General features: G+C 31.8%; 1 protein-coding gene across 4 annotated transcripts in view; it reads right to left on the bottom strand.

The window, feature by feature from the left end:
- Positions 1 to 15929, bottom strand: part of LOC126887133 (nuclear factor NF-kappa-B p110 subunit) — a 147222-nt gene that overhangs the window by 4672 nt on the left and 126621 nt on the right. For all 4 annotated transcript variants that reach the window (XM_050654491.1, XM_050654492.1, XM_050654494.1 and 1 more), the window contains exon 12: positions 7541 to 7609. In XM_050654491.1, coding sequence (XP_050510448.1) covers positions 7541 to 7609 — 69 coding nt within the window. The remainder of the gene's footprint in view (positions 1 to 7540; positions 7610 to 15929) is intronic.

The following is a 15929-nucleotide window of genomic DNA, read 5'->3' as shown; positions in this document are numbered from 1 at the left end:
TGTAGTCACCATATTTTATTAAAATATAATACACTAAGCGCCAAAATTAACGCACCACCTTAAAAATGGGACATTTTTGAAGTCTCGTATTTTCTAAACCTGTTGCCCGATTCTAGTGATTTTTTTAGTATGTTATAGGTTTATTCTTTAAGAATATCAGTGTAATAATACTGTTGCTAAACATGTAAGCGTCATTGTATACTGGGTGTAACAATGATAGTGTGTTTTTTCCTCAAAGTTCGGAACACCCTGTGGAATATTCTAGAGTCTATAAAATATTGAAATTAAAACACTATAGCCTTAGGCTTTCTTAATATTTTGCTTTTTAACTATTCGCTTCTGTTGCATAACAAAAAAGTTAGGTACTTTAACAACTAGCAACGTTCTTCATCAATACAGGGTGTTTCTAAATAAGTGCGACAAACTTTAAGGGGTAATTCTGCATTAAAAATAATGGCCGTTTGATTTATAAACATATGTCCGCAAATGCTTTGTTTCCGAGATACGGGATGTTTAATTTTTCTTACAAACTGACTATTTATTTAGTGCTCTAAAACGGGTTGAGATATGCAAATGAAATTTGGTAGATTTTAAGAGGTAGTTATTACGAATGTTTTTGCTACAATTAAGAATTTTATATTCACCATTGGCGTGCATACGGATCATATTATCCGGTCATAATCCCCGTATGCACGCCAATGGTGAATATGAAATTCTTAATTGTAAGCCAAAAAAATGCGCAATCACCACCTCTTAAAACCTACCAAGTTTCATTTGCATATCGCAACTGGTTTTATAACACTAAATAAATCGCCAGTTTGTAAGAAAAAATTCAACATCCCGTATCTCGGAAACGAAGCATTTGCGGACATATGTTTATAAATCAAACGGTCATTATTTTTCACGCAGAATTACCCCTTAAAGTTTGTCGCACTTATTTAGAAACACCCTGTATTGATGAATTACGTTACTAGTTGTTAAAGTACCTAACTTTTTTATTACGCAACATAAGCGAATTAATCAAAAAGCAAAATGTTAAGAATGCCCAAGGATACAGTTTAGTTTTAATTTCAATATTTTATATACCCTAGAATATTCCACAGGGTGTTCCGAACTTTGAGGAAAAACACACTATCATTTATACACTCGGTATACAATGACACTTACCTGTTTAGCAACAATATTTTACAACGATATTCTTGAAGAATAAAGCTCTAACATACTAAAAAAATCAATAAAATCGGACAACAGGTTTAGAAAATACGGGACTTCTAAAATGTCCCATTTTTAAGGTGGTTAATTTTGGCACAAACGGTTTGCAATCAATTAGGATGACATTTTAGATAGTTTTTAATAAACGATTTTATACCAGTATAAAATTTGAAATTTGTACTTCTGTATGAGTTTTTCAAATGTATTCATTTTTTTCATTAAGAGAACGGAGGCTCGTAAAATGAGTTCCAATCAGTGTACTGAACTGAAACGCAACTCAAACCAGTTCCCAGCGGGTTGAGCTGGGAGCAAGCGGCAGTTATGCGATGGAATGAGTCGGAACTCTGCCGACGGTGGAGGTACTCTGTAGTGAAGAGATGCTCCGCCGGAACTGTAACCGCAGTGAGCGGTAGCTGCCATCTCCGATCAGGAGTTGTTGTATGGATAGCGATGTTTTGATTGTGAGAATAAGTATGCGTAATTACACTGGATTGAAGTGTAAGGGGGCTACGAGTATGTGTATAATTATGTTTATAGATTGATTCCGTTTAGAATGATCGCTTTCTGTGTTTTAATAATATTGTTGTTGCGTTCTTGATAATAGTAAATATAATTCAGTTTTCTTTTACAGACGTCCGCCGAGGGGGCTTTCTTCGAAGCCGGAGCGAAGACAGAATATTATTTTATTATTTTAATTTTAAACTGTACATATATAAATAGTTTTAATACATTTATTTTATTTTAACCTGTGTTTTACTGAATCTGTTGTCCTGACAGAACTACCCGTCACAAGATTGATATAGTTGTTCCATTTTATCTTTGCTTATGCGTCATGATTCATTTTCAACAAGTTAAATCAAAACATAAAGTAAAACGTACGTCGATAAGTAATATCATTGATACATACTGCCAATGCAATAATTAAGAAGTGGCTATTATCGGTGGACATAATTTTATAAAGTTATATTGTACGTTTATATTTTACTGTGTCATACTATATACTCAGTGACTTTAGAAGTGTTACACCCAGAAGAAATTATTTCTGGAACTTAATTTTTTGGCAACATGGTACATTTTCATCAAGAATGACACGATAACATTGGCAAGCCTTTTTATTGACATCTAATAAAAAAAATTAATAAGTGTTTAATGTGTTTGGCGATCCCCTAGCTGAGAACATTCCTGTATACGTCTAGGCATTGACAAAATGAGATGATCGATGTCTGCTTGAGGACCTCATTCCAAGCAACTTGAATTTCATGGATTAACTGTGCCAGAGTCTGTGGAGGATGTTGCAAAGTGGACAGTCTCCTCCTCATCATATCCCACACATGCTCGATAGGATTTAAACCCACTGAACGGGGTAGCCACGGCAAAAAATTAACGCCAGCTTCTTGGAGAAAGTCCATAGTTCGACGAGCAATATGGGGATGCGCGTTGTCTTTTTTGAAAAGGGCGTTTCGACGGCCGTCTAGATAAGGCAGTAAACTGGTTTGTAAGATGTCATTAACTTAACGCGCATCTGTCATACTACCTCGAATAAACAAAAGTGGTGATCCGCTATCATAGGCAATAACCCCCCCCCCCCCAAACCATTACTGCAACTGTCCTGTGTAGATGCCTTTCAACAGCAAACCCGATATCTCGTCGCTCTCCACGGCGGCGTCTTATCATCTTACGACCATCATGCTTACCTAAACAAATCGCGATTCACCGCTGAATGCTGTATTATTGCCACCCAATGCTACCGTTCTCTGCACCAATTCCATCGTTGATGACAGTGGTCCGCAGTCAAAGGAAGCACTCGTCGTGGGAGGAATGAAAACAGTCCAAAGGCTCGAATGATACGGTATAGGGTACGTATAGTAACAAGTCTACCTTCTACTCCAAACCATTGATCAGCGATTTGACTCGTAGTAGCAAAACGGTCTCGCAGAGCCAGGAGTCTAAAGCGCCCATCTTGACACCCTGTGGTACACCTCGGTTGACCAGTTGGTCTTCCTCGTGTTTCTCTACCTTCGTTTGTCCACAAACGACACAGTCGCACGACGGCCAATCTCGTAATACGACAAACCCATATCTCTAGAGACAATAATTCTACCCCTGTCAAAATCGCTAAAATGGTGGTAATTTTGGTGTCTTCGAACTCGAGACACATTCTTGCACTGAATACAATTGAATCGCTTATTTCAGAAACAACCTAAGTCACATTTTGTTTCTTTCACTTTGTTCACTTTCAACATTATATTTCTGTTGGTTACACTCAATATAATGCAGAATATACCTAAGTTCCGTAATTTTATAACGATTTAAAATATTCATTATATTTCTGAAACCACCTTAGTCCCACAGAAAAACATGTTAGTGTAATAAACTCAAAATCGCTAAAATATGACTTAGGTTGTGTCTGAAATAAGCGATTCAATTAGACTGAGGAATAAAAACTAAAAATTTATGTACCTACCAACCGGTCTTCATAAATGGGTCTTTTCTCAAAAAAATTTAAAGATAAAATTTTATTTTTAGAAAAACTATAAAAGATAAAACATTGATATTGTTATCACAGCATGCTTTAAAAAATATAGTCATTGTGCTGCCAAAAAAATTAAGTTCAAGAAATGATTCCTTCTGGGTGTAACACTTCTAATGTCACTGAGTATATTTAACACAATATAACTTTATAAAATAAACACGAGATAAGGTATAAATTCCAATAAACACAACAAATACGCTAGTGTCACTGTCACTGAAAATGATAAACGTCAAAATTTATAGTAAACAAGGCATCAAAGACATCGCACCTTTAATAAAAAAGCGAAATAACTCAAAATTCATGGTTTTAGAGATTTAATCATAAAGTGAAATAACTAGACGAGAAGAACCTGTTCCGTTTAACAGCCAGGTTAAAATGATGAAAATGAGAGAGATAAATGATTTTCCCGCTCTTTTTTACTAACGCCTTTGCACAAACCGGTACTCGTAAAGTGGTGGAATTCAGTTATACTCCGGCTGTGTTTGGAGGTAAGATATCCGGTATTTTCAAAGAAAGTGATACAATACGAAACAATTCTGTGTTTTACTAACGAGTACGTATATTATTTGCTATCGCTTTTTAGAAAAGTGTATTCTTTCAGATTTATTTTACTTTACTAGAAAACTAGTTGAAGATTTGTTAGTTCATTTATGAGTTAGTTCATTTTAGTAGAAATTATTTCTTATTATGTGCCGTATTATTTCAACTTTATGCAGTTTCTAATTAAAAATTTAAAAAATTACTAAAGTACAATAAGTATTATTTCAATATTCTACTATTATTTTATTAGATAGGTAGTTAGAAACCTTCACGTTTTTGACTTGTTTCACTTTATTATAAAATCAACAATAATTATTGTAATAGTAATACTTTTAATATGCAATGGTTTGATGTTTGCATTGATACTTATGTACTTATTTTTTGATAATCCAATTTAATTAGATTCTTGTTGACTATCAGCTTCTTGTCTAACTAACCGGTATAATATTTATACTCTTGTTTTAGAGTGGCGTCTTCCAGTCTAGAGCACAAAATACGTGGATTATTAGCGAAAAATTCCTCATTGGATAATAATTCCATCAATGAAAAACCCGTTAATAATAAATGTGAAACTACAAAAGAAGTAAGTTTCAATTTGTATTACTTTAATATATGTATAAATACACATTTTTTTATTATAAACTAAGGCTTTTACTTGTTTCTATCAAACAGTAATAGTATCTTACGTAATAATAGTAAACTTACGTATCTATGTCAAAAAATACAAAAAAAAACTATCCCCGCTCGTTGTCTGAAAGAGCCATGTACCGAAAAGTGTAGACTTAAGTGCTCCGATAATATCAATACAGCAAACAGATATCGTATTTTTTGCAAGTTCTGGGAATTGGGCAGTTTGCTAAAGCAAAGAGCATACATAAATTCTTGTATGGACGATATTCAACCTAAGTACAGGTACACAAACGCTGAGAATCCTAGGCGCTGCAACCAGGCTTTCCATTTTGTTATAAATGATGTCAAAATTAGAGTGTGCAAAACATTTTTTAAATCAACTCTAGATATTTCTGACCGTATGATTTTTACAATACAGACTAAGATTGATGCAAATAGTTTTGCACTGGATGATTTAAGAGGAAAACATGGCAAGCACAGAAAAAATGATCTCGAACTGATAACCGACATCAAGGTGCATATTAATTCTATACCAAGGGTTGAATCTCAGTGCCTACGCATTTTTACTTCAAGAGAATACATAGAAGGCAGCAAAACCATTAAAGATTTATACAATGATTTTAAATTAGAACAAGAGCGGAACAATAAAGAAATTGGTACATATATTACCTATTATAAAATATTTACTACTGAATTTAATATCGGTTTCTTCCAACCAAAAAAAAAGATCAATGCGATCTGTGTAATACCTACAACAATTCCAATGCATATTAATGAAAATAAAGACCTGGAGCAAAAATATAAATCAAATTTAGAAGAAAAAAAAAACTGGAGTAGGGCTGAGAAATTAAATGACCGAAACAAAGTCAGCCAAAATGTAGCCAAAATCTAGCTGTGCTGCAATGTCATACAGGTCAGTCTTCTTCATTTTATTATAAATCAAAACTGAACTGTTACAATTTAACGGTGTCGGAACTGACAGAAATAATCTAAGCAGGCATATAAAATGTACTCTGTTATATTTGATCTAAATGTGATGCAAAACGAGGCTCCATAGAAATCGGTTCTTGCATATGGGCCTATTTAAAAAATACAAGTGAAGAGGGCGATGGTGAAAAAGAAGTCATCTTCTATTCAGACAATTGCTGTGGACCAAAACAAGAATAAGTATATAACGTCGCTGTATTTATTCGCGTGCACACGTTAAAAATTAAGAGAATTACACATAAATTTTTAATAAGGGGCCACAGTCAGAACGAAGCCGATAGTGTGCACAGTCTTATTGAGAAAATAGTTAAAAAGAGCTTGAAATCTGGATCTATTTACACTCCAGACCAATATGTAACTTTAACAAGGAATGCTAGAAAATCGAACCCACCTTTAATTGTGCACGAGATGAATTACCAATCATTTTATGATTTAAAAGGTTTGCAAGAAGAATTGGGGTATAACTTTACGATTAATACTGAGGGAGAAAATGTTAACTGAAACGAAATCAAAGCAATACAAGTGAACAAAGATAATCCTACATATTTTTTATAAGACATCATAAAAGGATGAGACTTATAAACAGGTAGATGTAAGGAACAAACGAAAAAAAAAATAGGATCAATAACGGAAATAGCACTCAAACCCGCCTATACCCCTATACCGAAAAACAAAAATTGAGTACAAACAAACGGAAAGATTTGCAAGCATTGCTATCTAAAGGATTGATTTCTTCTTTTTACTCCCCAATTTTATAATTCAATAATTTAATCGTTTTTTTAATTCATAGTTCTAAGATAAACGTTGTGCCATATTTGAGAGTAGCCACACAAGTTTCTTGAAACAATCTATTTTATATTTTCGGTTTATTTTAAAATGTATTAAAATCTTTTCATTGTATGATTATAGTGTTACTTATGTTTTAATTTAATTCTGTAATCAGGCAATTTTGTTAATAAAGATAAATAAACGAATAATCAGTATTTTATTATAAAGAAAACGAAAATTCATTTTGTGTTTAAGAAAATATAGAAACAACTAGGATTAATTCATTGTCAACTCAAAGTTTTTACATCAAAACTGCAACAAACCTAATTGTTTATTTTACATGACAGTTCATTTAGCAATAAAAGAGCATCATGTAGAATTATTTCATCGGCGCAGAATATATGTTTAATCATAAAGTGAAATAACTATAAACTATCAAAAGAACAACACATTTGCACCCTTAACAATAGACGAGAGGATTAGCATTTAATAAAATATAAAAGCTTACTAATTAAACTCTCCACACCAACCTTTAAAATTCCTCTAACCCGTATGATTTCTGTGAAATTAATTTTTAACCTGTACTGTGCAAAACTTAAAATCTTTTGACTGCAAATTCCCACAAGCTGTGTTTTTTGAGTTATTTCTTTTTTTTATTAAAGGTGCGACATGTAGTATGGCTTATCCTTGTTTAACTTATTGTGGTTTCTATGGACAACCGGCTTAATTTTGTGCTACTAGCTTCTGTTAGTAAAAAAGAGACTTAGTATAAAAAGTAATTCGTGAATAACTTCATGCATGGGAAAAGTTAGAATGGAAGTACTAAACATGAGTACCTACAAAACTTTCTGCAATTAGAAAATGACTTACTTCGACGTCCATTTCATCATCGGTCTCTTCTGGTTCTTCTTTGATATCCAACACAATATTATTTGATTTCTAAAAAAAAATGTTTAATCAGTCTGTGGAATTCATAGGTCAACTGGGCTTGGTGAGGGAGAAATGAGTGAGGAACTGACTGAACAAGAGTTTTTGTATTAGTCCAGCCAATGACCGTTTTGGAGTGTAATTTTCAGGGTCAACTCCGAATTGCATGAAATTTGGATTTAGGTTCTACTCACCCTCCACTTCAAAGTTGAACTTGTGCCGTTGGTTGCTTTTACTTGGGGGGTGAAAATCACCCTTTTTCGGGGGTAAAAAAATATACGTTTAAAATAAGTACGGAAATGGATAAATTGATTAATTCTGAGCAACTTCCATTCTACAGTTTTTTTAAAAAATAAATACTTTGAGTTACTTACAATTAAAATGTTTATTTTTCGACAAAAAAAGTTTTCAGGCGGGGCTTCGCAAATAATTCAAACACTAAGTATTTTAAGTATATTCAAATGGGAAATAAGCCACAATTTTACCTAAAAATGATTTTATTAACGTTTCGACGCCCAAGTCGGGTGTCGTTGTCAAAATACAAAATAATACTGTATTATTTTGTATTTTGACAACGACACCCACCCGACTTGGGCGTCGAAACGTTAATAAAATCATTTTTAGGTAAAATTGTGGCTTATTTCCCATTTGAATATACTTGATTATAAAAATGCCACAAGAAAATAACTTCAGAACAACACTAAGTATTTTATCGACAAAATATTCTTAGCAAAAATGTAGCTTATAAAAAAAATGAAAAAATGATGTATTAACGAAGCCTACAATTCCAGTAAAAGCAAAGTTGTAGCTCATGAAAAATACGTTCTTATTCTTCATATCCAAATCGAATATTTCAACATTAAATAACCAAAAATGTAGCAATTTTCAGGAAAAACTTATTAAATGTTTTTGAAGTGTTTAAAGAAAGCTTTATTTTTTTCTTTTATAAAAGTTTCTATCAAAACTAAATCAGTTACGCTTAAAATACAGATGGCCCCTTTTTTTGGTAAAAAAAATCATGAAAATGTCCCCCTATTTAGCACCCTAAATAAAATTAATCGTTACCGCTTTACCATTTACTTTATGTATGTTTATTGTTTATTGGGACCGTGCAAGTTCGGAAGAGCGACACCTGGTGTCATAGCTCAGCAACATTTGTAGCACTTTTAATTAAATTGGTCAATTATATTAGTCCTGGTTACTAGATAATTATCAAGGCCATAGCCCAAAAAACAATAAGAAAAAAAAGTAAGATTGAGGTTATGTTATTAAAAGGTAAACATTATATGGAAATCCACTTTTCTCTTTGTATTAATTTGTGCTTAGTAGTTGGAAACGAATAGAACTGAAATTGACAATGTCAATATGACAAACTATTTTGATTGTGAAATAAGCCACAATTAAATTGAAAAAATAATTTTATTAACATTTCGACGCATTGTGGTTCCAAATGCCGAAAACGTGATCATGAACCTTTAAAAGCGTATATTGTTAATACACTTCGAAATTACTTTCGTTCTTAAGGGTTTTTGGCATCGCTGATTACGAATCTGACATTATTTTTTCTGAAAAACAAAATGGCGGAGAGAAATTTTAAAATATCAATCAAAACGCAAATTTCTTTTTTTGTTAAATTTTGTAGATTAAGGTCACAGATTACAAATCTAACATTACTTTTTTTTAAACAAAATGGGGGATTCAATATGGCCGAAAGAAATTCGAAAATTTCATTTTAAACTCATATTGTCTAAAATTCTATATTATAAGCGACTTCTGCAATTGCTGAATACCAATACATTTTCTTTATGAATTACAATATTCAGAAGCCATTACTTATGTACAACCACCCATACATATGTACTCAACAATCGCCAGAATTATGTAATAGGCGTAATTTCCCACTTTTGTATTTAAACAACTACCAGCAATGCACAGGCAGTTATAGGCAGCTAAACCAAAGTGATTCTGTATCTTCTTACTATATATTTTAAGGTTAATAAACATTTGTCGCAGAATTATGCAGAATGTTGTACTTTTTGAATGTACAGGGTTATTCACTATATTTTGACCCCCCTGTAAACTGCTTAATTTACAGAATTAGAAAAAAATGTAAAATACAAAAGTTATTCGATTTTTAAATTATGATTTTTTGACATATATATCGTACTAGTGACGTCATCCATTTCGGCGTGATGACGTAATCAACTATTTTTTAAATAGGAATAGGGTCGAGTGCTAGCCCATTTGAAAGGTTATTCAATTCCCTATTCAGTAATATATACATTACCATGATTAATTATACAGGGTGTCCAAAAAAATTTTTTTAATTAAATTAATTGACACAAAAAGAAGAATGTATGTAATTTATTTAATTTAAAATACATTTTACTGCTGTTAGAAAACAAATAAAAGTTTATTGCACAAATAAACATTGATTTTTGCTTAAATTCAATGTTCAAACTGCCAAGAGGCATATGGGTGGCAGCTTGAAGATTGAATTTAAGTGAAAAGTATTGTTTATTTGTTCAATAAACATTTATTTCTGTTTTCTGACAGCAGTAGAATGTATTTTGAATTAAATAAATTACATACATTCTTCTTTTTGTGTCAATTAATTTAATTCAAAAAACATTTTTTTGGACACCCTGTATAATTAATCATGTTGATGTTTATATTACTGAATAGGGAATTGAATAACCTTTCAAATGAGCTAGCACTCAACTCCTATTCCCATTTAAAAAAATAGTCGATTACGTCATCACGCCCAAATGGATGACGTCACTAGTACGATATATATGTCAAAAAATCATAATTTAAAAATAAAATAACTTTTGTATTTTACATTTTTTTCTAATTCTGTAAATAAAGCAGTTTACAGGGGGGTCAAAATAGAGTGAATAACCCTGTACCTTTCAAAAAAAAAATTGGATGATTTCAAGGATATTTTCATTATTTATGCATTAACAAATTTAAGGCATTTATTGTTACTAAATCGTAAGTTAACTTACATCTTATATTACTACATACTTAAAAAAAAGAAGATTCTGCTTTACAGCGATAAAATTGATAAACTACAAAACGTTTTACAGCGTTTTCAATATACGCGTTCTTTTTCACTTTTTCTGCCAGCCAAAGTAACCTCGGACATAGCTCACTTTTTCCTGATCTATGAACCAGAATACATCCAGTCTGATCCTTATACCTGGGTATTATGACTCTACGATAGTATGAGAAAACAACTGTAAACATGAAAATCTCTAGATATGGATTATTTTTTCGACTCATGACCACGTTTTCAGCATTTGGAACCACTGTGCGACGTCCAAATCGGATGTCGTTGTCAAAATACAAAATACATATTACTAAATTAAACAAAAATGTTGTTGCTTATTAAAAAATTCTTCTAATAATTTATTTAATCTGACTCATTTATATCGGCAATTGAAACATATATTATACATTTTAAAGTAGAAGGCTTTAAAATGATATCGCCAATATTTCTGAGTTGCGTTCCTGGGACGACTTTACTAAAACATAGTTCATTCGATTACATGAAATCAACCCCAACTCAAGAATATCCGGATATTCTTGGCACAAAAAAATCATAGCATGTAATCTGTTTTTAAAAAGACAACCAAATGCAACGGTGACAGTAAAATTCTCGTGTTATAGATTCCATAGTAAATCCCGAGGGAAAAACCAGGAAAAAACCTCGTGATACTATCCCGATATCGTAAGTATTGTGACTTATTATTGTAATTGTGGCTTATTTCCCAATCAAAATAGTTAATTATAAAAATGCCACAAGGAAATAGTTTCAGAACAACGTCAATATGACAGTTTCAATTGACAATATTATGAATTAAAGAAAGTTGCAAGATTTCTCCGCTACTCGTGCTCGTATCTCCTCCAAGTACTTGATCGTATTCGCACATAGCGAATACGATTTGTAAGTTTAACCTGTTCAAAGTGCTTATTTTTGAAAAAAAGTTGATTTTATAGTAACAAATTTCTAAAATTTTTGTAAAAATGCTCATTTTTTCAAAGTACCTTAAAAACTAAATTGTTTGTAAAACGGTAACGATTAATTTCAGTTGGAGTGCACTATAGGGGTAGATTTTCACGATTTTTTTACCAACTTTATTTTGAGCGTAACTCGCTTAGTTTTGTTGTTAGAAACTTTTATAAAAAATAAAAATGAAGCTTTTTAAACACTTTAAAAATGTTTTAATGGATTTTTCCCGATGTGCTTTATTTTTTTGTTATTGCACGTTGAAATATTCGATTTGGAATTTGACGAATAAGAACATATTTTTCATGAGTTACAACTTTGCCTTTACTGGGTCTATAGTCTATAGACTTCACGAATACACAACTTTTTTCGTTTTTTCCTGTGCTACATTCTTGCTAAGAATATTTTTTTTCAATAAAATACTTAGTTTCTGAGTGATTTGCGAAAAACCGCCAGAAAACGTATTTTTCTGTCGAAAAATGAACAACGCATTCAATCGCAAATAATTCAAAAAGTGTCGACTTACTTTAAAAAACTATATAGAACGAAAGTTGCTTAGAGAAGGGGTGACTGTCACACCCCAAGTAAAAGTAGCCAACGGTACAACTTCAACTTTGAAGTAGAGGGTAATTAAAACCTACATCCAAATTTTCATGCAATTCGGAGTTGAGCCTGAAAATTACAGGTTATCCTGTCGTATTTCCCGTTCATTTACTGGGCTATATAGGCGATTTAAAGACATAAGAGGCTACAGTAGCGCGTCATCAGAACGGAAAACACGTTCCAAGATTGCGGCTTTAATTTTGAATATTTTGTAGAAATATTTGGCACACATATTCGTAATATAGTAAAGAATGGCGGTACAGAGCCCAATTTGAGACATAAGTTAGTATGTGGAAATTATTCTATAACTAAATACAATATTAAACAAACAAGCCTGTACCGCCAATAAGAAGAACAAAAAATACACTTTCTTCAAATAAACTATTTTATCCCACGTCTAGATTTTGTGTCATATTGGAACTACTAAAAATTGTTATCTCTAACAAGAAATCGAACATATTATGTATAACTAAATAACTGATTAGACAACATAGAGAAATAATCACTGTCATTTTGACGGGCGCCGTCCAAAACATATAACGACTTTACCTTATCGACAATAAGTCTACGAGAAGTGCAGGGTAAATTGAAGATGGAATTACAAAAAAATATGTGTCTTTGTATTCACTTTATAATGCTCAAAAAATTATGGGACCTGGATTGCAATGCATATTTTTTTATAATTCTCGTATCAAAGTTGCGCGTTAAGTTAGGCATTATCGATTTTGGGGGCAACCCCATTTTGACAAACCTGCGTCAGATTTCTAAGTGTAATAGCACGATTTTCTTATCTGTTCTGTTATCTGTATCGATATCTGTTCAGTGCAGTAGTGTATTATTTTAAGAATTCGTTGGTGTTGATCTATAGAGAAGTAGTGTTTATTTTATAATTAATTTATTATATTTTTGTGTAATAGAACTAAGTTGTTGGACTATTTGAAAAATTAGATTAAATAGCGAGTTTTGCTTATAGGTAAGTATATTATTTACGTAAAAATATTTCGAATTCTAATGTAAGTATATATAAAATAAAGTTTTAGGAGGATTTTTTATTCTAAAAATATTATCAATACATATTTAGTTTAAAAAAATGGGAAAAGTTCATTTGAAATTCTATTTTAACCCGCCAGTGGTCGCTATATGAGATTTTCCCTCACGGTTTCAGAAAATTGCGCACAACTTTTTTTCTGTGAAAATATACGCGCTGTAGTTCCTTCTAGTCTCCTAACTATCCTCCCTCGACAATCTAATAGACACGTCCGCTCAGATAGGGACTCAGTTCATGCCCCGGAATCTTCTATGGAAAAATTGGGGAAATTCCCCCACCACTTCCACACCAGTCAGCTAAATAAAGAGAAATGACAGCCTTTCTCGCTCACGAAGACTTTAACCAATCATTTATGTTAAAACACCATGCCTGAATGTCACAAATAAAATAATCAAACGAGGCTTAACTCGACAAAGTCAATTCTGTCAAAAGTAATGATAGTTAGAGTTAGTGCAAAATGCAAATAGAAATAATTTTCTATTAGTTTACAGTTTTTATTGTATTATCTTTAACGATTTATTCTTAGTAATTTCAATTTCAGTTGGTTCCTTATCCTTCGTTTATAAAGTGTAGTCTTGTTTTAGTTGCGAAAGAACTTTGGTGTTGTGTTAATAAAAAAAATAAACATGGTTTATTATTGTTGTGTACAAATCATAGAAAAATGCATAGGTAAATAGTAATTAGTTTATAACTGTTTTATCTGAAACAACAAATATATACACGTACCTATATTTAGAAAAAAATTGTGTAACTTTTTTATATCCCTTTTCCTTACTAAATTTGACATCAAAAATAACATATTTTGCAACTTGAGAATTCCGAATAATTTATGAGTATTACTTAGATATTATTTAAATAAAATACTTTAACAAGCTTAGTAAGTTTTGGTATTTTATTTTAATAATATAGGTGAGATTATTTCTTGTAAAATAACAAGATATTTTAATTAGTAACGAAATTGCCCGCAAGAGGCGCTAAACGGATAAAATTAATTCTTGTCCATTTGAATTTCCCGCCAAATGGTGATTAGTTAACACATCGGTCGCAAATGGCGTAAGGAACCGAATTTTTACAGTGAGTTGCCTATCTATCCGGTAATACTATATATTATTTATCTATGACTCAGTTTACTTAGTGACTTAGTATCTCCATATTGTTGAATCAGTGCGCTTCATGTGAGAGATTCTCTCATCAAGCGACCACCGGCGTCACCAACTGTGTATAAAAATTAATTTTATTTTTCCCCTTAAAATCTGAAATACATAATATCCTTTTATGATGTAATAAAAGGCGCCGTGGATGTGGTCGATGATATGAAAATCCTATATTCTGTTTCACGGGTTAGTTGTAGATGGTCACTTATACTGAATTCGCTCTATCGAGATTCACTTTGACACTGACATTAGTAATTTATTTTTTGGAAAGTTCAGTTGTCAGAAGTGACTGGAAATTACAACCAACGCACGTGCTCATAGCCAATATTATTAATAGTAAACAGACATAAAAATAACATAAACCTTACGCCAATCAATAATTATTTATTTACACCATTATAATGTATTGATAACAAATGAGAAAATTATTTATTGTAAAAACGAAAAATATTTTGTAGAAATAAACTCCACAAAATTTTATGAGATTAGTAGACACTCCCACTATTTCTAATAATTCTTCTTTTTTTAATGAAAGATTAAGTTGATTTGAGCAGTTAATAGTGTGAGGAAGGAATTTTTGTGTTGTATGTTTCCTATTCCGAATGTGTCAAAGTGAATCTCGGTAGAGCGAATTCAGTATACCATATATTTTTCAATGTTAAATATTGGCGGCATCAATAGTCACATTTTATATAAAGATAATAATAATATAAACAGAAAAACGTCGTGTCTTTTTAAATCAAATGGCTTTATCGTTGATAAAACCTCATCTTTTTTATAAAATTTTGTAAAGAAAGGCAAAAGTTGGATATGTGAGAGAAAATCTCACGCGCGACCACTCGCGTAACAATTTACGTAAAAAGGGTTGAAACTAGTTAGAGTGCTTTTGGCGCTCTATAAACTAAATATTTAATAAAACGGCCCTTCACAACGAAATGATTATTTATTATTGTTATATTATTATTTCGTGCAAATACCATGTTAACATAAAATTTTCACCCATTTTGGTTTATTTTTATAAATATTTATTTACTAATAATAAAATTGTTTTCTATTACTTTCATTTAGCGCGCCTATGAGTATATTGTCACTTTGATAGTAAATATTAAATATCAAATCAATGTCAAATTTTGACATTGATCATGTCAAGTACATATTGCCTCTGTTGCCAAAATTTCTCAGAACTTCCGAAAAAGGTATGATACTATCTCCCGAAGTTATATTGATGACGCGCTACTGTAGGTTCATAATAGTCCTTGGGCCCACATATAAAATTATTATTTATGACCACACCGTCGAAACTTTTTGTACTTGTTATTTGGGTGGAGTACTACAAATTTGGAGCTTGGCGCATTATGTTAGTAGGGCGTTTGTCTGTCAAGCTGTCACGAAGTTGTCAATTTTATGCAAGAAAAAAATTTATAACCACATTGGTCATTTTATTTTAACCAACGGTTTTTATCATATAAACAGCGAAAACAATTTTGTCGGACAAAAATATTAGGCAATATGACG

Source organism: Diabrotica virgifera, chromosome 6 (genome assembly GCF_917563875.1).
Source record: "Diabrotica virgifera virgifera chromosome 6, PGI_DIABVI_V3a".
NCBI classification, from domain to species: domain Eukaryota; kingdom Metazoa; phylum Arthropoda; class Insecta; order Coleoptera; family Chrysomelidae; genus Diabrotica; species Diabrotica virgifera.
Note: the sequence above shows the minus strand (reverse complement) of the source record. Positions and strands in the feature narration are given on the sequence as shown.